Source organism: Cibotium barometz, chromosome 31 (assembly GCF_041138505.1).
Source record: "Cibotium barometz isolate CiBa-2024 chromosome 31, ASM4113850v1, whole genome shotgun sequence".
NCBI classification, from domain to species: Eukaryota; Viridiplantae; Streptophyta; class Polypodiopsida; order Cyatheales; family Cibotiaceae; genus Cibotium; species Cibotium barometz.
In genome coordinates this window covers 19090995-19113720 of record NC_141076.1, presented here as the reverse complement: position 1 = coordinate 19113720, position 22726 = coordinate 19090995, and the positions used below count along the sequence as shown (strand labels likewise).

Here is a 22726-nt window from a genome sequence, read left to right as displayed (position 1 = left end):
CACCTTTGTGGTTATTCACTCCCCCTCTCCCTGTATGAGATAGCCTTCTCCTCATAGAGCAGCCAGCTAGAGGAGATGTGCATCTTTCTCCACCTCTTGATTCTTTGGTCCCCGCCCTGTACATGGAGGCAAGTTTGTATCTAGCCCTTTGTGGTTGTATTTAGCCCTTCGAGGCTGGTTTTTTGTTAACTAATAGAAGGATCTTTTTCCCAGAAAAAAGAAAGGGGTTCAGGGCCAGGAGGGTTGGCTAGGCCTCCAACATTGTTACCAAAGGTAGGATTACCAAGATTGGATATCATAGGGAATGGTGAAAGTGGGTCCCTAGGTGGTAGTAATTGAACCTCTTCCGGCTATAGCGGCTGATCCTCCTCTCATGTTTCATGTTTCATGCTCCTGGTATTCCATGATGAGATTTCCATGGACAGTTTTATATCACTCCAATGAGCTAGTTTTGATTTGTTCTATTTTATTTTATGTTCCATGATGAGATATGTCATGGACATTATTGTATCACTTTGGTCTCATACCTCCAATGAGGCCAATCTTGTCTGTGTATATACTGATTGGGCCTTTTAGGCCTTAAGCTCTTTATCCTAAACCTCATAATCTTAACATGTCAATTTTAACCCCGCTACTTTGTAAACCAAATAGTCCAAGGTTGGAATGAGTGCAAGGTTGGGGGCATATGTGATGGCATTGGCCCATTAGTCTTTAGAAGACACTTAATATATCTTTCTTTATTTCTTTCTCTCTCTCATAGACTCCCTAGACCTCGCCAGCAAACAGACATCAGCCCCAGCTCGAGGAGATCTTGGAGAGGCAAAGAGCCACCTTCCCACGCCCGGTGGATCTGCAGAGCCTTCTACAGGGTAACCCCATGCTTGATATCCATGATGGCCCCGTCCCCCTACCGAAGGTTAGCTCCATAGGTTGTATGATGATGGTCACACTTTGTATCATATGAATCAGATTTGACATTCCCAGCTCATAGCTCTAGTCTTTGTTTTCTTTTGTACCATGATGAGATGACATGGACACTATTGTATCGCATTTGGTCTCACAGACCCACTGAGTCTTAAGTTTAATATAACTTTCTTTCTTTCTTTCTTTCTCTATGCGCGCGCGCGCGCACACACGCACACACACACATATAGCCAACTAAGGCAGATTGTAGTTCCACATATATATGCATGCACACACACAAACACACACACACATATATAGCCAACTAAGGCAAGATTGTAGTTCCACAAATTCGCTTACTTTCTGCATTAAGATGGGATGCAGAGTGATCTGCCCTACACCTGAGCCTCCTAGCACCATCTTTCCAAAGTAATTCACAAGGTTACACGCTGATAGAATATCAATAGCCGAAAGGTTGTCCTGCAGAGAGAACACAAACACTTAAAAATTGGCATTTTAAGGACTCTTACCAAAGCTGCAGTCAAAAAGGTTGAATACTCTCCCAGTGTGGCTTTTGCACCCCTCCCCCTCACCTCTAGCCTCCCTCCGTAAGCGACCAGCCATAAAGACAAACACCCCCCCCCCCGCCAAAAAAAAAGGGCTTGAATGCTCTATGATTCTCAATATTGATTGGCATACCACTCCTGCTGGATCATCGTGATTGCCATGGATTGTAAACACAGGCAAGCCCACGTTGAAGTGGGGATCCTCATAGTTGACATGCCCAAACCTGTAGAAACAGATTACTGATATCAATGGCGAAAAATAAATTCCATAACATGGCAGCTAGTTTCGAGTGCATCATCAACATATCACCACAGAGATGTGACCTTTATCTACAATCAACACAAACCTTTACATACAATCTGTATGTTGACAGTAGCCTCAAAACTTATGAAGGTTTTGCTGACCTGTTAGGAAAGTTAACCATCTGATCGCTGACGACTTGGAACTGCACTGGTCGGTTGTTGAGGCAGTAGCGACGCAGTATTTCTAGTGTTCGGACCAATGTTGCACGCGAGGGCTTGTTCTCATGAAAAAGATCTCCACCCAGTAGAAGAAAATCCACCTGAAAAAAGAACTCAGTCCTTGTTATCCTCATAAATCATCAAAAATTTCTTGTTTTTATTCATTTCATGGGTCATCGTTGTTCATGGAGCATCCACCATGTAGATAGGAGACTTTACAGTAGTGAATTGAGCATCAAGACAACGCTCATGCTATCGAGTCTCCCTTGATGCTGTTGTGTCCAAAGCTCTTGAAGCATGCTCACTAATGATACACATTGCACACTGAATTAACTTGTGTGGTATCCATTGCCACCCTCATCACGAGTGTTACGTACCTAATGCTAACAATAGGGTTAGTTGATCTAACTTTGGGTAGAGGGGCCAAAAGCAGGCTTATCATAGCGGCCTAAGGTTATAAACACTTATAAGTTAATAATCCCATAATTGACTACTTTATGCTTTTATGAGGGATTACTATATAAGTGGGATGAGTGGATATACTACGGATGTTATTGTCTGAGGACAAGATTGGTTTATACCTAGACAAAGGGATTGACCCACTCATGGATTGTCCATCCAAGCTGGCGATAGCTTGCCGAGGGCCTTGGCTAGGCCAACCTTGGTGGCATGGGACACCAGGATTGACAGGCATGGATACATTGAATGGGAACCTTAGCCCTATGTTCAGGGGAGATCCTATTGGCAAGATTAGGGTTTTAATTCATGCTCTCTCGATGTGATCAGGGTGTGGATGTGTGCATGCTTGAGCGGTAGGAATGGTCCCGAGGGAAGAGGAGAAGAGAGATTATCAATGATGCTTTTGCTAAGCGGGTGTTTTTTTGTTTTTGCACACGGTTGATGTGGGTACAACTGCACATGCATGTGTGTATGTGGGCTTGTGATGCCGAGCATGGGCTGGTCTGGCTGAGGTACAGCAGCCACATAGGAGGTACAGCCAGTCATACAGTGCCACATGGCACTGTGCTGGTTGTTCAAGCGCAGGCTGTACTGGCTGTACAGTCACGCACAGAGCAGGCCGTACAGTTGTGGCCATAGGACTGCAGAGAGTACCCCGCAGTGCTGGTACACCCTGTTGTACAGCCATACGCTATGCAGGGGGCATGGGCTCCCATACAGATGTATGGGTCAGCAACAAGCAGCCGAGCTCAAGACCGTACTATGTGCACCCATGCATGGGTGGAACAAGCATGAAAAGCAAGTTATGGTTTTCTTTAATTAAAAATGTTGTGATGAAAATTGACGCCTAGTAAAAAAACATGGGAAGCTGTTATTTTTAACACAAGAAAAGCACACATTAAAATTTTGTTTTCACTTGATCTTTAAATTTTATTTTTTTAAGTGCTTTTAAAAAAGCTTCTTTTGACCCCTTCTCCCTATTTATAGAGCCCTAGGCCTTCTCTTTTCTTCATAGACGCTTGGGAGGTTGTGGAGAAGATGATTGAAGAAGTGCGAGAGGTTGGACCAGCCTGTTACATTGTTGGCTTGCGACCACCAACCTTGGTTTTTCCCGTTTTCGGTGCAGAAGCACCCTATTTTTTCCTTTTTCCTCTTCGATGGTCACTCTCTCGTTTGCTCAGAACGACAATGTTGATGACCAGTGGAGAATGTTCAAGAGTATGAAGGGGCAGTGGAGTAAAGGTTCAATTGTATACCCAATTAGGCAAGATTCGTGAGGAGATGTACCCAATCAGGCATACTCTCTTGCGATGAGCTATGCCAAATCTAACTCCTCTGGTGATCCCTAGTTCGATAGCACCGCCTTTCACCCCTGATGGGGACAATAAGAAGAAGGAGACCCAAGAGTATGCTGAATCTTGGCTGAACCGTTGGAATTCAAAGTGGAATACCCACTTTGAATTTCAACCTTCTCCAGCTAACTGGAAGATGGCTCAAGGTTTCCTCTAAGGGAAGGCTTTGACTTAGCGGAGTTTGACACCATTGCCAAGTTCACGGAGTTATAGATGATGACTTATGATACCTATGTGCGGAAATTCAGAGAAGTAGTTGCACGTGCAACACATATGGATGCTCACACTTTGTGACTTTGTGTGGATTTTTTGTGTGAGGCTTGGATCCAGATTGTAAGCTGGAAGATAAGCCGGATCATAGCAAGACCTTGAAGGAAGCCATCCGATTCCCAAAGTTTTTTAATGACACAATGGCCAGTTCCAACTAGAATGTCTTGGAGACCACTGCTATTGAGTCATTACCCAAGGATAAACGTAAGTTTCTCCTAAAGGACTGTCCAAAACATAGCTGTGAGAAAGTTATAGTTATTTTCCTTTCTTAGTTCTCAGTCGTTGGTGGCCTTGTTTAGTTTTTTTTATTGTAACTTTAGTTCAGCAATCTAGTGACCCACGATCTTATCTATGCTTGTCAATGGATATTGAACACATTCTTTTAATATGTGCATATCTTTTCTTTAAAAGGTGTTTGCTTATTGGCATTCTTGAATAGGATTTCCTCTTTTCTATTGGATTGATAATCACTTGGTATCTGAATGCAAAACTTAGTCTCCTTGGGGTACTCTAAGTCGACTTTAGAATGTGTCAATAAGATTACTATAGAATAGATATCCCTTTCTCAAATGGGACGACCGAGGTTGGGATTTATAGTTCCTTTGTGGGAATCAACAAGATACTATTCTTATGATTTCTCGGACATCAAACTCAAAATGTTCACAAGCGAGATTGATGCGAGACTCGTCTAGAAGGTTAGACCATGTTATCTAGGGAAAAAGTGGGTGGCGTCAAGCCAGGTCACGAGGGGGGGACCTCTGACACTAAATGTAAAGGACATTCTATATGGAGCATATCATCCAGGTGGTATGGGACGCTAGGATCTGTTGCATGTAGAAGTTCCTGATGTACCTATTTTTTAACCTATGATATCCGATTCCTTCTCGGATAGTTAACCTGGGGTGAGTAGATTTTACAAAAGAAAGGACTCGATAGTTTAGTTGCATGTGATTTAGATTAGGGATTGGTAAGATGATACCTCTATATTTCACCAGTGAAAATTATTTTCTTTGAGTAATTGTGTGAGACCATTAGGTACAATGATTCACAATGATTTTGTTCACGATGGACCTTGATGTGCTTGCAACATATAACATAGGATCCAAACTCAAAAGACTGGATACTGATTGAGATCAATCGAGTATCCCAATAGATTTGATCCCCCATGGACAGAGAGTTTGTGTGGCGGGTGTTGATTTGGAAAGGGGACCGCCGATGCATTCCTCGAGGGACATTCCGGAGTCCACAAACTTGTGACCTAGTAGAACTGATGAGGTATCTAACTACGGTTATATGGTGATGTGTTACTAGTGGAGGGTTATTCTAGATCTACCCAAGACCAATAGATCACAATGCTTTTTGTGTGACTTTACCGTTTGACGTAGTCGTGACAAGAATTTGAACTAACTCTGATTGGCAACCAGAGATGATTAACTACTCCTTGGTAGCAATACTAGATGCATGTTTCCCCGAGGTAGCAATGCTAGATGCATGTTTCTCCAAGGGACTTTTGGATCACTTCTGCCATTGATCTTCCATAAAGGGAAGTATGCACATATACTAAGTGCATGTATCCTCTAGGTACTACATGGAATCACTTGCTAGTTTGGTAGAGTCTTCCCATGATCTGTTTTCAGGAGTGAAAATGTTTGAAGAGGGAAGCATGTTACGTACCTAATGCTAACCATAGGGTTAGTTGATCTAATCTTGGGTTAGAGGGCCCAAAAGATTAGAAAAGAAAGTTCATTATAGTGGCCTAAGGTTATAAACACTTATAAGTTAATAATCCCATAAATGACAGCTTTAAGCTTTTATGGGGGATACTATATAAGTGCGGTGAGTGGATCTATTATGGACGTTATTGTCTTGAGGACAAGATTGGCCTGTACCTAGACCAAGGGATTGATCCACTCATGGATCTCTCCATCCAAAAGCATTGGCTATGCAAACCTTGGTGGCATGGGACCCGAGGGTTGACAGGCATGGATCAATTATGGATGGGAGCCTTAACGCTATACTCACGAGTGATCCTATTGGTGGGATCTATGGTTGGGTGGTGAGCATGAGCCTACAAACCTGAATTTGGACTACTAAATTGTGTCTCGTGTTTAGGAGATCCTAGGAGGATTCTATGCCAAGAAACTTGGTTTCCAACTTGAGAATCCCTTATGACTAGGAGGGCTTGTGGACAAGAAGGGCTCGTGGGCAGCCCCCGTCACATTCCCAGTCCATTGACACGCCAAGAAACTTGGTTTCCAACTTGAGAATCCCTTATGACTAGGAGGGCTTGTGGACAAGAAGGGCTCGTGGGCAGCCCCCGTCACATTCCCAGTCCATTGACACTTTGAACATAAATCAACACAAATTCTACAGACATGCAAGAGACCATACATGGTGGCTGAGCACTTGGTACAACTCTATGGTAGTCCTATTAGTGTAGATGGTGATAACTCAGGCAGAAATCTGTAGTCCCTCAAAGCAATCCAATAAAGTCCTCTATGCAATGGAGATGAAGGGAGAGTGGAATGATGCATGCCCCAACACGTGCTTGTCCTTGTCCTTTAGGGTACCTGCTCTTTGAGGCATGCAGGAGACTAGGCATCTGGGTCGTTGGGAGGGCATGAAGAGGATACGTCTTAACTTTCTTGGGGGACTTACAGGACGACTAGAAGCAGCGGCTACCAGAAAAGGCCACGAAGTTGCTGCTGTGAAGAAGCCAAAGTCATTCGTAGAAGCGGTGGAGGAGGATCAGATGCGAGATTAGCAAGTGGAGTGGGCTAGGAACAGGCTCTCAGAACCTCAAAAGCATGGGCAATCTGCTGATGGCAACCCCTCCCGTGTACCTGCATCAACGGCTGATAGCAGTTCCAAGAAACCCCAGATACATGTGACCCTATCCCAGAAATTTGTGGATCACCAGATTGTATTGTATGCTTCGTGTATTTGGCATATGCCCCCTTCCCAGGGGCATGTTTTTACTGTGAAAGGTTTGGGCACTTTGCTAGTCAGTGCCTTCTCCCAAAAGGTGAGGATCTCAGAAGGGAGGGGAAAGGGAATGGGGGGAAAGAGGAGAAAGAGGGAAAGGAAGGAGATGGTCGGGCTTTCCCTAAAAAATCTTCTGAAAATCAGAAGGGAAAAACTTTGAAAAAGTTCCAACAGAGTGAAAATGATCAGCAAAACCAAAAGCTAGATAAAGGGAAGCTAGTTGGGTTAGAAGGGAGAGAGAGGGAGAGAGAGAGACACACGGACTATACACAAAGGACTTCAAGAGAGATGGAAGGGGGGGGAGAGAGAGAGAGAGAGAGAGAGAGAGAGAGAGAGAAAGAAAGAAAGAAAGAAAGATATATTAACGTCTGCAAAAGGCCAAAATTGGCCTATGAGACAAACAAGTAGTACAATGATGTTCCTCCACTCATCAAGAGGAGAGAGAGGGAGAGAAAGGGAAAAAAGAGAATGAAGGAAGGAGGAGGAGAGGTGAAAGACGTAGAAGAAGATGGAAAGAGAAGGAGGGAGGCAAGGGAAGAAGAGGGAAGGAAGGTGATGAGGAGGATATGGAAGAAAAACAAAAATTAAAAATCCCAGAAAAATTGGGCGGAGAGGAGAACGAAACTTGAAATTTTGGCGAAACTGCCGTACTCGAGAGGTTTCGAGGTTTTTAAAAACGGTTTCGAAAGCTAGAAACAAGTTTTTTGTTACTACTTACACCAGGCCCGCCATTTCTTACAGTGTCAATGTTCTCAGTTAGTTTTCTTCCGCTCCTCGACATTCTCATTGGCAGGCCGCTCTGAGGGTTTTCCGATACTTATCCAGTACCTTGGACTATGGTCTCTCTTTCAAAGGAGGCATTGAGCTTGTTGAATACTCTGATGCGAATTGGGCATGTGATCAGGATACTCGAAGATCCACTTCTGGTTATTTCTTCACTCTTGGTTCCGATCTTATTTCATGGAGATCCAAGAAGCAAAATACAATTTCATTATCTTCTACTAAGGCTCAATATTGTGCTTATCTTGATACCTATTGTGAGCTGTTATGGTTGTTCTAGATGTTGAGCAATCTTGATGTACTCTATCTTCTACTAAGGCTCAATATTGTACCTATCTTGATACCTATTGTGAGCTGTTATGGTTGTTCTAGATGTTGAGAAATCTTGATGTACTCTCAGATTCTCCGATCCGTATTCTTACGGATAGCCAGAGTGCCTTGGCGTTGTGCTGATCTCTTCACCAAACCTCTTCCTCAAGATACTATTGATCAGCTCCTTACCCGTATGGGAGTCGAACCCCCGTGCTGGAGTATGTCATCTCCAACTCTCTTTTACTCCATTTTATGCCCCCTTTTATCCAGATATTTATTTGATATTTTTCAAGAATTTTCCCATATTTCTACTATTTTAGGCATTTTTATTTGTCGTGGACATTTGTTCTCCAATGCTATTGGCCCACTGCTCTACATGAGATGTATATAAACATGGCCATTGTGCCTTCATAATTCATTCAATACATTCAATATTTTCAATCTCTAGCTCAAGTGAAGGATCTCTCTTGGCTGTCTCCTCTCTTGTGTGATCTCTATTTGCTTCCGCTTCACATTCACATATTCTCACAGTTTCAACTACCCTTTTCCATTACTTCTTCCTTCTCCACGAGTTGCTTTCCACCATAGTCACAGGAAACGTGAGAAACGGAGGTGGGAAACGTGAGAAACACATTTCCCACCCCCTTCACACATGGAAACAGCCAAAAACGGCTAGAAACAGCCATGCCCTATTTTGTTAAAAGAAACGGATCCAAAAATGGCAAGAAACGTGTGTGGAAAGGTGGGAAACATGGAGAAACAACTTCAGAAAACGTACGCAAAATAAAACATTGTTTTAAAAAAATAAACATGCTAAACTTTCTTTATAAACATTGCCCAACATGTTTATTTATTAAACGCTACCCTCTCCCAACATCCTCAGCCCTTCGTTTCTCTCCCCATTTCCATTACACCCCCTACCCCTATGTCACATTTGATGTTTCCCCTCCAGCCCCAGTCACCGCCTAGCAAACTCTTCCAGTGATTCCCTCCCCTATCGTTTGACATTCCGTCTCGCCAGCTCCGAGTTCCTGAACAGCGGACACTCCTCCACCCCTAACTTTGCCAACTGCTTCCACAATCGATGCCACTCGGACACCTCTCTTCCCTCTGCCACGGTTTCCATCCCCATGCCTGCACCTGTGGTGGCAAACGGGGCCCCAACAGCCAGTGTCATGTGCAAGACATGTGCAGGGCTGATCCCAGAGCTGATTCCTGAAGGGGCAACAGATAAAGAACAGGAATAGAACCAAATCAAGAGCTTGTGTTGCTTGTATGGGCAGGGAAAACCTTGTGGAGGGAATCATGTGCTGTCGACCAGCACATGAAGTGGACCCATCTTCTGTCGGCTGCAGCATGTAGACATTTATTTGTCCAGGACCTGGCCGACAGCAGGTCCGCCAGTCCATAGGTGTTTTCCAAGGCCTATATAAGGCATCTTTGCTCAGTGTTGTGACTCATTCAGTCCAGCCATGTAATATGCGGAAGCTTCGGAGAAGAATCGGTAACTTCAATACTCAGAATTCAGCACTCTTTTCGCGACAGAAATTAACGCACAAACTGAAAGGAGAAGTGCAAAAAATAGAGAGACAGAGAGGGAGAGATGGAGAGGACACAGTATTGGGTCCCAATTACCCTCTGTAGGGCCCCCACCACAGATGGTGTATTTGCTTTATTAGAATGATGAGAAATCTAAAAAGAAAATACAGCAATCTTGGACCTTTTCTTGGCTGGGAATACCCTGCCCTTGACCTGAATCCTTCACCCCTTTGCTAAGCACCCTCTTGGCTTTGTCTAGCCTCTTATGCTTGAGCTCTTGGTGGAGAATGAGATGAATGATTGGGATTATGGGCACTTCTATTTATACTACCCCATCAGGAGCAGTCGGCCAGCATCAAATATTCCCACGACTGTAAATTCAGCAATAAATGCTGAATTAAATCCCAAAAAATGCTGCCTTTTTTTCCTAACAGGCTGAAAGTGATGCGCCTGATTCTAAAGGGCTGGGCACATCTTTTGCCCACAATCCAAGGGCTGGGCAGCCTGTATGGGCTGCCCCATACTTGCCCTACAGCCATATAAAGGCTGTAAACTCCTGGAAATTGCCTTACCTATGCCCTAGGGTTGTCCTACAGCCCCTCCATGGCTGGTGGGTTCAGCTTGGGCCTTCCTGGCCCTCATGGGGGTGGTTCCACACCATTCCCATGCCCACACTAAGATCTGGGGTAGCCCTATGGGCTGGCCCCTTACCCCTAACCACTATCTACTCAGTGATCTGGCATCCGGTACCATACCAGATACACAGAACCACTGACATCATTCTAGAGGGAGACTCACAGCGCGGACTGGCACTGTTTCATGTGCATGACAGTGCACACCTGACCTTGGACTCATGTGCACGACAATGCACACCTGACCTCGGACTACTGAGATGGATCCCTGGCTGACTCGTCCCGGACTAGGCTCACATGGGACCAGCTCACCATCCCAGGTCCTGCACCTTCTGTACAGAAATGTCTACGTGGCATCCAAGTGCGGGATGCACGTGACAAGCCAGGACTGGGTCTTAGATTAGCAATAGATTAGGTGTTGTAACATTGGTATCAGCACATCAGGCTCAACAAGGCTAAACACTGATTCAGTCCCAGATGAAGGTGCGCGGGTCCAAGGTACAAGAAAGTGCACAGGTACGAGGCCCAAGGAAAGGAACACAAGGCATGGAATAAGTTCCAGGAGGTTGGTTGGTGGTGTTCCACAAGACCCAAGGGGAATGGCAATCTTATGAGTCAGGTGCACACCAAGAAAGGCTTTCACGCAATGGTTCCGAAAGGGGTACTCCACCGGCGTCTAAAAACCAACCACACGAGCGAGAAAAAATTCTGGCTTCTTTGCTGAATCTTGTACTTGAAGTAGGCTCTGATACCACTGTAATATACGGAAGCTTCGGAGAAGAATCGGTAACTTCAATACTCAGAATTCAGCACTCTTTTCGCGACAGAAATTAACGCACAAACTGAAAGGAGAAGTGCAAAAAATAGAGAGACAGAGAGGGAGAGATGGAGAGGACACAGTATTGGGTCCCAATTACCCTCTGTAGGGCCCCCACCACAGATGGTGTATTTGCTTTATTAGAATGATGAGAAATCTAAAAAGAAAATACAGCAATCTTGGACCTTTTCTTGGCTGGGAATACCCTGCCCTTGACCTGAATCCTTCACCCCTTTGCTAAGCACCCTCTTGGCTTTGTCTAGCCTCTTATGCTTGAGCTCTTGGTGGAGAATGAGATGAATGATTGGGATTATGGGCACTTCTATTTATACTACCCCATCAGGAGCAGTCGGCCAGCATCAAATATTCCCACGACTGTAAATTCAGCAATAAATGCTGAATTAAATCCCAAAAAATGCTGCCTTTTTTTCCTAACAGGCTGAAAGTGATGTGCCTGATTCTAAAGGGCTGGGCACATCTTTTGCCCACAATCCAAGGGCTGGGCAGCCTGTATGGGCTGCCCCATACTTGCCCTACAGCCATATAAAGGCTGTAAACTCCTGGAAATTGCCTTATCTGTGCCCTAGGGCTGTCCTACAACCCCTCCATGGCTGGTGGGTTCAGCCTGGGCCTTCCTGGCCCTCATGGGGGTGGTTCCACACCATTCCCATGCCCACACTAAGATCCGGGGTAGCCCTATAGGCTGGCCCCTTGTCCTAACCACTATCTACTCATCACTGATCTGGCATCCGGTACCATACCAGATACACAGAACCACTGACATCATTCTAGAGGGAGACTCACAGCACGGACTGGCACTGTTTCATGTGCAGGACAGTGCACACCTGACCTTGGACTCATGTGCACGACAATGCACCCTAACCTCGGACGACTGAGATGGATCCCTGGCTGACTTTTCCCGGACTGGGCTCACATGGGACCAGTTCACCACCCCAGGTCCTGCACCTTCTGTACAGAAATGTCTACGTGGCATCCAAGTGCGGGATGCACGTGACATCCCCTTCTGCTTAACTTGACGGAAGCTGCATAGCCTCCAAATAATCCATCAATAACGCCGGATAGTCTTCAAAAAACTCTTTGTCGAGCCATACCGCTTCATGAGTTCCTCGATCCTGAAACTTCGTGAGGAACTGTCGTAGTCTTCGGCCTGAGCCATGCTTGAAACGGTGCAGAAGGATCTATTCTAGAACCATAATTTCTACTTCATCCACAATGTCTAGTTCCGCTTCGTCTTTGACCTCTGAAGTGGGTGGACCTGCATATGGCTTTAACCAACTGACATGAAATACATCGTGCATAGTCCAACTCGAAGGTAGCTTTAATTGCATAGACACCTCATTAATCTTTTTCCGGATGGGAAAAGGTCCGAAGCTCCTGAAAGACAACTTTGGGCATCGCTTGCCCACCTGCTTCAATCTTCGCTTCATAATCCGAAGATAAACCCAATCCCCTTCCGAAAACTTCATATCCCTTCGGTCTTTATTGGCCTGTCGTGTGTAGGCCTCTTGCGCTTTAGCCAATCTGTCCTTTAAGGACTCTAAAATCTCCTGGTAAGACTCCGTCACTCTGTTTGCCTCCGATACTGAAAGACGAAAGTCCTGGTTAACAACGACTGGAAAGGTCTTTGCCTCAACTGAAGAAAAAGAGTCATTCAAAACAGCTTGAACTAAAGGCAAATACGATTACCACTTACCTTGCTAATCGTGGACATAACACTTCAGCACATCAAAGGCCAACTGGTTGTATATCTCTGTCTGGCCGTCTGTCTGTGGGTGGAATGCACTGGAAAAATTCAGCTTAGTACCAAAATTATCAATCAATGCCCTCCAAAAATGACTGGTAAACTTGGCATCTTGGTCTGACACTATGGTCCTAGGAATCCCGCCAATCGGGTACCAATGCCGAATGAATAACTGGGCAACATCCTCGGCGGTCACATTGGCCCTGCAAGGAATAAGCATAACAAATTTGCTAAATCTATCAACAATAATTAAGCACTCCGTATTACGCTTACTCGGACTGGGAGGCAGATTTGTGACAAAGTCCATCGAAATGTCCTGGAAAGGACCCTCAAGAATTGGCAAGGGCTGTAACAACCCTATCTTCTTTCCATGAGGAGCTTTCACCTTTTGACAAATGTCACAGCGTTGTACATATGTAAACACATCACGCCTCATCTTTGGCCAATAGTATTGCCGTTCTAATTTCTCCAGAGTCGAATTCATGCCCCTGTGACCACCTGTAATGGCGTCATGGGCATCATGAAGAAGAGCTGCCCGGAATGACTTCATGACACATAGTAGGCCTTTGTAGAAAAGCCAACCATCGCGTATCAATGGCATGGTCCTGTGGCATCCAATGCATGTTCCCACTGAGTACCGAATTCCTCGGAATCCGCGTACGTGTGCTTCACGTCCTCTAGTCCTGTACCAACAAGGTCAAGTCTAGTGGTCTTAATCGTAGACACTTATCCCTTCCTGCTCAAAGCATCGGCCACTGGATTGGCCTTTCCTGGAAGGTACTCAATCATACCACCGAACTGCTGGAATATCTGACTCCAGCAGTGTTGTCGATCACTCCACTGTGCACTTGGCATCGTCTGAATTCAGTGCAATGCCTGATGGTCAGTGCGAACCTCGAAGTCACGGCCATATAGGAAATGTTTCCAATGTTTCAAGGCATGTATTACTGCTAGGAGTTCACGATCATAGACTGAGTAGTTCTTCTCGACGGACAGTAACTTACGAGACATGTAAGCTACTGGATGACCATTCTGTTGCAATACACCTCCAATTGCGATGTTACTCGCATCGGTGATCACTTGAAATGGTTCGTCCCACGAGGCAAGTGCTAAACAAGGTGCTTCTGATAAAGCCACCTTGAGGTTCTGGAATGCCTCCAACGCTCGTAGAGTCATTCGAATCTTTTGCCTTCTTGTTTTCACCCCCTTTAGCAGATCGGTGAGATCTGCCGAGAGGTCAGAAAACTTGTCGATGTGGGTGGAATATGCCTGGCATATACCCACAAATGATCTAATGTCATAGGCCGTCTGAGGTACTTCCCCGTTAACAGCCTCGGCCACTTTAGCCAGATCAAGTCGAATGCCTTCAGCACTAATTATATATCCCAAGTAATGCACCTGGAACAACAGATAAAATTCTGACTTCTTTTCATTGACGTAGAGCTCATTGCTTTTCAGCAACTTAAGGACTTTCTCCACATCAATGTCATGCTGCTCAACCGTAGCTGAAAATACCAGAATGTCGTCCAAAAATATGAACACACACTGTCCAATCAAATCCCAGAAAATACGCATCATCATGCGGTTAAATGTAGCTGGGGCGTTCGTCAAGCCAAATGGCATGACCACAAACTCATAGTGGACCCGTTCTATACGGAAGGCTGTCTTAGGGATGTCCCCCTCCACAATCCGTACCTGGTGGTACCCACTCTTTAAATCCAATTTTGAGAACACCTTTGCTCCATTCAACCTCTCAAGAATATAGTCGATTCGAAGCATCGGGAATCTGCTCTTGATAGTCAGCTTGTTGAGTGCACGATAATCGACACACAAACGAGAAGACCCATCCTTTTTCTTGACAAATAAGATCAGTGCTGCAAATGGCGATACGCTGGGGCGGATGAAGCCAGCTTGCAACAATTCTCGGAGTTGGCGGTCCAACTCCGATTCCATTGCCTTGGAAAGGCGATACGAAAACTTGCTCGGGGGTTCCGAGCCTCGGAGGAGGTCAATCCTGTGATCCTCTGGTCTAAACGGGGGGAGCTGGGGAGGGAGGCTGTCCCGAAGAAAAATCTTCTGGAACTTTTCGGAAGCACTGGCCACCGTCTGGGCTGTCTGGATGTAAATCATCGCACACAATGCGCCTTTCTTGACTGCTTGCTTAGCCTGTAAGTGGCTTATGAGCGAAAAGTTCGGAATTCCTAGCTCACACTTAATGGTCACGTTTGACACATTCCGATCGATCAAGAACATGTGCTTGTCTCACTTGACATTAGGAAGAAACTTGTGAAACCACTGAATACCCAAAAAATTGTCTGCTCCTACAAGAGGGGCAACCATAAAGTCACGCACAAACTCTATGCCCTGAATCACTAACTTAGCACCTAGAGCTTCATATTTGACGCTCGTTGTCATACCTGTGCTAAAACCCTCAACCTGTTTGTCCACCAAAGTCAGCTCGAAACGGGCACGCCTAGCGGCCTGTTCCGTGACCACATCCTCCGTGCTGCCGATGTCAAACAAGACAACGACTCTCTGGCCACCTATGTAGCCAAAGGACTTGAGCAATTCGTTGCGCTCATACTCCTGGTCATGGGCGCCCTTCTGCTCATCTTCGAGCTCCCGGCTAATAATTGCTTCAACTGAAGCACCAGGGTTTGAAGAACTAGGGGTAGCCGCTGGGGTCTGTGTGGGAGCTAAGCTCACCACGGAAGCTGTGGAGGCGGCGGCGGCCTTTGGAGGCTTCTTTGGACAATCCCGAGAAGTATGTCCTTTTGTATGACAAAAGAAACATCTACCCTCCTTCTTGTACTGAGAAAGCTCTTCAGCACTCAACTTGCCACCTGTCTTGCCTGCCTCCGCTTTTTGGTCTGGAGTAAGCTTAGACGCATTGTTCGAGTTCTTGGAGCCAGAGGCTCCCGGGCTTTGTCCTGGGGAAGACCCCGTCTGGTTCTGGCTTTTGCCCCCCGAGGCGTTAGTCCTGGGAGAAGCCGGCTGGGAAGTCTTGGACTTGCCACCATTGTGTTTCATTTCTGCACTCTGCGCAAGCGAGAGTGCGTCCTCAAAGGTGGCTGGCCTAAACATACACACCTCCCATTGGATTTGCGTGTCCAGGCCATACAAAAACTGCCCTTTCTTGTCCATATCAGATAAGCCTAATTGCAGACATAAGGTCAAAATTTTATTGGCAAACTAAAGGACTGGTTGCGCCTTCTGACGCGCTCCCCTGAACTCGTCTTCGAGTCGCTCAAGGTAGTGGGGCGGTAGAAACCGCTACTTAAGGTCGCGGACGAACTCGTCCCACACATAAGCTGCCATACCTGCTCTGGTGTGGGCATGAGCCCACTGAGTCCACCAAGGAATGGCCTCACCTTCCAAGTACCAACTGGCTAAGATCACTCTGTCAGTATCTGTTTTCCTCACTGCGGCAAAGTAAGCTTCAAATTGATGTAACCATGAATAAAGAGTTGTGGGATCGAGTTTACCATTATACTTACTGAAATTCATTTTCTCGGGAAAATGATTCGAGGGCGCCACCGGTGTCAATCTGGCGTCCAAAGCTCTGAGGTAACGCTCGTGTTCCACGCGTCGCATGGCGTCGTCTTCTCGTTGTCGGATCTCCAATGCATGCATTTGCAACTCAAGCAAGGAGCTTGGCTGCGGCTGTGACCCCGCGAGAGGATCCCTGTGACGAGGATCTGGTATCTGGGATACAGAAGGAGAGGGAGGAGGAGATGAAAAACGCGACGCTGGAGAGCACTCATCCAACTTGGCGGTCTGTTCTGCGATTGCTCGCATCATCTGCTGGAACATGTCTGTGACACTCAAGCCTGGTGCCCTAGTTGGGCTGCCTGGTACACTCTGGTCCCATGGTTCTTGGTCTCTCTCGTCGTCGAAGCTCGCCATAGCAGGAAAATGCAATTCCTTTCCGGAACGCAATCTGACCATCCACTATCTGTGTGGGAGACTTCCGGAGGCTTCCGGAGGCTTCCGGAGGCTAAAAACCAACCGTCCTTCGAGAGACAGGAGTCGCTCCGAAAGGGGTACTCCACCGGCGTCTAAAAACCAACCACACGAGCGAGAAAAAATTCTGGTCTCTTTGCTGAATCTTGTACTTGAAGTAGGCTCTGATACCACTGTAATATACGGAAGCTTCGGAGAAGAATCGGTAACTTCAATACTCAGAATTCAGCACTCTTTTCGCGACAGAAATTAACGCACAAACTGAAAGGAGAAGTGCAAAAAATAGAGAGACAGAGAGGGAGAGATGGAGAGGACACAGTATTGGGTCCCAATTACCCTCTGTAGGGCCCCCACCACAGATGGTGTATTTGCTTTATTAGAATGATGAGAAATCTAAAAAGAAAATACAGCAATCTTGGACCTTTTCTTGGCTGGGAATACCCTGCCCTTGACCTGAATCCTTCACCCCTTTGCTAAGCACCCTCTTGGCTTTGTCTAGCCTCTTATGCTTGAGCTCTTGGTGGAGAATGAGATGAATGATTGGGATTATGGGCACTTCTATTTATACTACTCCATCAGGAGCAGTCGGCCAGCATCAAATATTCCCACGACTGTAAATTCAGCAATAAATGCTGAATTAAATCCCAAAAAATGCTGCCTTTTTTTCCTAACAGGCTGAAAGTGATGCGCCTGATTCTAAAGGGCTGGGCACATCTTTTGCCCACAATCCAAGGGCTGGGCAGCCTGTATGGGCTGCCCCATACTTGCCCTACAGCCATATAAAGGCTGTAAACTCCTGGAAATTGCCTTACCTATGCCCTAGGGTTGTCCTACAGCCCCTCCATGGCTGGTGGGTTCAGCTTGGGCCTTCCTGGCCCTCATGGGGGTGGTTCCACACCATTCCCATGCCCACACTAAGATCCGGGGTAGCCCTATGGGCTGGCCCCTTACCCCTAACCACTATCTACTCAGTGATCTGGCATCCGGTACCATACCAGATACACAGAACCACTGACATCATTCTAGAGGGAGACTCACAGCGCGGACTGGCACTGTTTCATGTGCATGACAGTGCACACCTGACCTTGGACTCATGTGCACGACAATGCACACCTGACCTCGGACTACTGAGATGGATCCCTGGCTGACTCGTCCCGGACTAGGCTCACATGGGACCAACTCACCATCCCAGGTCCTGCACCTTCTGTACAGAAATGTCTACGTGGCATCCAAGTGCGGGATGCACGTGACAAGCCAGGACTGGGTCTTAGATTAGCAATAGATTAGGTGTTGTAACATTGGTATCAGCACATCAGGCTCAACAAGGCTAAACACTGATTCAGTCCCAGATGAAGGTGCGCGGGTCCAAGGTACAAGAAAGTGCACAGGTACGAGGCCCAAGGAAAGGAACACAAGGCATGGAATAAGTTCCCAGGAGGTTGGTTGGTGGTGTTCCACAAGACCCAAGGGGAATGGCAATCTTATGAGTTAGGTGCACACCAAGAAAGGCTTTCACGCAATGGTTCCAAGGGAGGATGATCCTCCAAGGGTTGAGTGAGAGTGCCAGACTCAATACTCAAGAAAGAAGACTAGAGAAAGTGTTCAAGGACAGGGCAGGAATGGAAAGGGGACACGATGGAACAGATGCATAGATCTTCATCAGAGTTGGAGTGGAGTTGGAGTGGATTTGGAGACCGCGTAGGGTTTTCAATGGAAAGGTTGCCAAGAAGGGAAGGATGACAAGGAGACTCTAGGAATAGACAACGGGATGATGACAGTCATCCAAGAACAGAGTTTGTAATCCTGTCATCAAGTTTAGCAGAGGGGAATGTCATGTGCAACATGTGCAAGGCTAATCCCAAAGCTGATTCCTAAAGGGGCAACAGATAAAGAACAGGAATAGAACCAGATCGGGAGCTTGTGCTGCTTGTATGGGCAGCAAAAACCTTGTGGAGAGAACCAAGAGCTGTCGGCCAGTGCATGAAGTGGAGCCATCTTGTGTCGACTGCAGCATGTGGACATTTATTTGTCCAGGACCTAGCCAACAGCAGGTCGGCCAGTCCATAGATGTTTTCCAAGACCTATATAAGGCATCTTTGCTCATTGTTGTGACCCATTCAGTCCAGCCAGGACTGGGTCTTATACTCAGCTATCTCTCTATCTCTTCTCTCTCTTCTGCATGCGTTTTGCATCAGCATGTTCCAGGATGGTGCTTAGGGCTGAAAGAAGACTCCTAGAGCTTCCGCATGTGACAGTCAACACTCCCTTGGAGAACTCTTATCACCGAGCACCCAGGCTCCCTAGAGGTGTACGAGTTTCTTTCCCTACACCCCGCAGCCAACTGTCTTTTCAGAGGATCCATCATTCCACCGCTTTCGTGACCCCCCTCCACCCCGGTGGGCGCGGTGGGCAGCACAGCGGCGCCAGATTGTACATGGCTTGGCCAGCATCTCCATGGACTTCCTCCTTTACTCCACCTATCTCACATTTTACTACTTCCAGTTGGCACAAGCCTGTTCTTGGACTGAGTACACCACGGCAGATCTCCGAACCACTTCAGCCACCATTGAGACACTTCGCGCGAAGGTTTCTTCCCTACAAGCGGCACTATCCACTTCACAAACAACCCTCTCCTCCACACGAGAGCGCCTCCATGAGCAGGAAACCAAACTCACAGCACTTTATGCCTCCTCATCTCCGTAGGACATGGAGCTCATCACCCTACAAGCACAGGTTGTTGAGCGCAGTGGAAGACTAATGCACATAGGAGACGCATCACCATCGAGCACCACGAACACCCCCAATGAGCACTGCAGCATCCCTCCACCGGGCTCCCATCTCCCGGTGAGCTGCCTCCCAAAACACCGGCCGGAGGAGATGATTATGACAAGGTGCCACCACACCCTATATATGGCGCTTCAATTTCCCATGCTTCCACTTATGGGATAATCCAAGGCACCTTCTAGCCATAGAACACAAGCTCGAAATCGCCAACCTTCCAACATCCTCCCTCGATTCGAGCTCCGCAAGCCACCGAGGTGCGAGGGGGTCGCCCAGGACCACACACGCCTGAGCCGCCTAGGACCACACACGCCCGGGCTCTAATACCATGTCAGAATGCGCAACGGAAGACTAACGCACGTAGGAGACGCATCACCATCGAGCACCACGAACACCCCCAATGGGCACTGCAGCATCCCTCCACCGGGCTCCCATCTCCCGGTGAGCTGCCTCCCAAAACACCGGCCAGAGGAGATGATTATGACAAGGTGCCACCACACCCTATATATGGCGCTTCAACTTCCCATGATTCCACTTATGGGATAATCCAAGGCACCTTCTAGCCATAGAGCACAAGCTCAAAATCGCCAACCTTCCAACGGGAACCCCACTTTAGTAGACCAGAGGAGAGTGGACAGTGGGATTCAACACTGTCTGGTGGGAACCCCATCTCTCGGTGAGCTTCCTCCCAAAACACCGGCCGAAGGAGATGATTATGACAAGGTGCCACCACACCCTATGTATGGCGCTTCAACTTCCCATGCTTCCACTTATCGGATAATCCAAAGCACCTTCTAGCCATAGAACACAAGCTCGAAATCGCCAACCTTCCAAGTGGACAGTGGGGTTCAACGGTGTCTGGTGGGAACCCCAAAGGCCATCCAACTCAACGGCTACTTCAAGTGGCACACATCAATTATTCCACCACATTCCCAAGTCACTGTTGGCGCTCGCACAAGTCATTGCGGGGTACTCTCCACCGCACCACCTACATGATTCCACCTACTGACTCTCCACCGTACCACCTATTGACTCTCCAGAGGGAGGGCAGAGCCATGAGAATCAATACCTACCTCTCTGTGACCACTGCGGAGTGCGCTTGGTGCACTGAGTAGCCCTGTGATAGAGTGAGTGGTTAATGGAATGATCCCGGACATACTGCGCAAAGCGAACCATCCATTCCTTAGTGTGCCGGGCAGCCCAACCTACTACAGCAATTGGCCGTTGTGACAATCAAACAAGGAGTAAACAGGTGCTTTCTTGTTTGGATTGGACCATACTCTCCAAAGGGGGATGCACGAATTTCACCCGCAAACTTTTGCAGATGTGGTTGAGCTTGCCCAAAATATGAATACCAATTACAATAATGGAAAACCACATAAAGTCCAGTCTACTACGCATAAGCCATTGCAACTCTTTGGTAGGACCATAGTAGTTAGGGGGTTGTTTGAAATGGGTTTCCTAAAATCAGCCCAAAGTTTCCTACAAGTTTCTTACCTATAGGTCTTTGCATGTACAAAATTTCATATATATACTATATAAAATATGTAAAAATAACATCGAATGCATAGAAAACATGGAAACACCAATTTTTAGCATCTCCATCTTGCCCTAAATTAGCCCAAATTAGCAAGCTTCAAGCCTCAAGAACTGAAAAAATTTGATAAAACACACACTTGGCTGCAAGCATGCGACCTGAGGGAGGATGAGTGGGGGATTCGTGAAGAAACCTACAAGTCAGGGAGGACACAGAGCTCAATGTTGACGTTGAGGGAGAACAGTGTACGGAAACAGAGAAATGTCTTTATCAAAATAGTCACAATTTTCAGAAGTTGGATTTGGGGGAAAAAAAAACAAGTCAAAAAAATGCATGAAAGAAACGTGTTTCCTACAAGGAAAGTTTTCCACGTTTCCTACCCTGAAGGAAACGCGTTTCTCGGCAATTGTGCATAGGACTAGTCCAATCACAAGTATACCTCCAAGCCCGTAGAGACTAAAGCCAAGTTGACGCCTGATCAAATGATCAAAGTAGATAGTACAAAGGATTCTTTGAACGATGACAAGAAGCTACATAACAAGAAGGAAAACCCGTGCTCTTTCTTCCATATGATTGGACACACCAATCAGACTTGCCCCAAGGGTTCACTAGTGCCACACCCTCCACCACAACTGTAGCTCAATCCACTCCATCTCTAGCCCTCCACCACAACTGTAGCTCAATCCACTCCATCAGTTGTGAGCTAGAAGATAAGCATGCCAGGCACCTCAATAGGGAATACAAGCCTAGTGAACTATTTAAGTGTTACGACTTCTATGGCTACATAACCATCGTGGTGGTGACACGTGCCGAAAACAGATGTATGTATACACGTATTTAAGTATGCATGAATGCATGTATGTATGAATCTGTGTATCTATGTATGTATACATGTGTGTGTATATATACCTTTATAAGGTCAAAAAATTCTAAACTTATGAATTGACAGATTTGAGAAAGAAATAATAGTGAAGAAGAACAAAGACAAAAAAAAAAGCATTTGAAAGATCAACAATAAATAAACTAACAAACCTAGCTACTAAGGAGAGGAAATCAAAAGATAATATCAAACAAAGACTTTTAATTAACATTGACAAAAAAAACAAAAAACAAAAACAAACCAAACCAAAAAAAAAAACAAGAAAACAAGAAAACAAAACAATTACATGAATAAAAGAAACTTTAAAAAATAAAAAATAAAAAAAACACATACACAAAAGCATACACACACTTCTTCTTAATAAGAACTTAAACCTTTTGAGCTGAGATACTAAACAACACAAAATAGCAAAACAGAGAATTGTAAAGTCTAGACCTAAAGCACTTAAGAGCTAGAACCAAACATTAAGTTAAACTTTAAAAAAGACTTCGACTCAAAAGTGCAACCATTAACTCCAATGTCTGTCGGAACATGAAGTGGAGGTTCATCAACTCTATCATGCATAGCGTGGACAATAAGCTATGACATCTCTACTCACGTCATCAGTGCCCACCAAGAGTAGGTGCAGGTTTGTATAATCAACTCTATTATGCATAGCATGGACAATAAGCTATGACATCCCTACTCACGTCATCAGTGCCCAAGAGTAGGTGCAGGTTTGTATAA

The 22726-nt window shown here is 46.1% G+C and overlaps 1 protein-coding gene across 1 annotated transcript in view; it reads right to left on the bottom strand.

Moving 5' to 3' along the window:
• Nucleotides 1-22726, bottom strand: part of LOC147620579 (double-strand break repair protein MRE11-like) — a 92195-nt gene that overhangs the window by 68883 nt on the left and 586 nt on the right. The window contains exons 3-5 of the mRNA XM_086824818.1: nucleotides 1875-2032; nucleotides 1603-1693; nucleotides 1264-1383 (exon numbers count right to left, since the gene is read on the bottom strand). Of these exons, the coding sequence (XP_086680944.1) occupies nucleotides 1264-1383; nucleotides 1603-1693; nucleotides 1875-2032 (369 nt within the window). The remainder of the gene's footprint in view (nucleotides 1-1263; nucleotides 1384-1602; nucleotides 1694-1874; nucleotides 2033-22726) is intronic.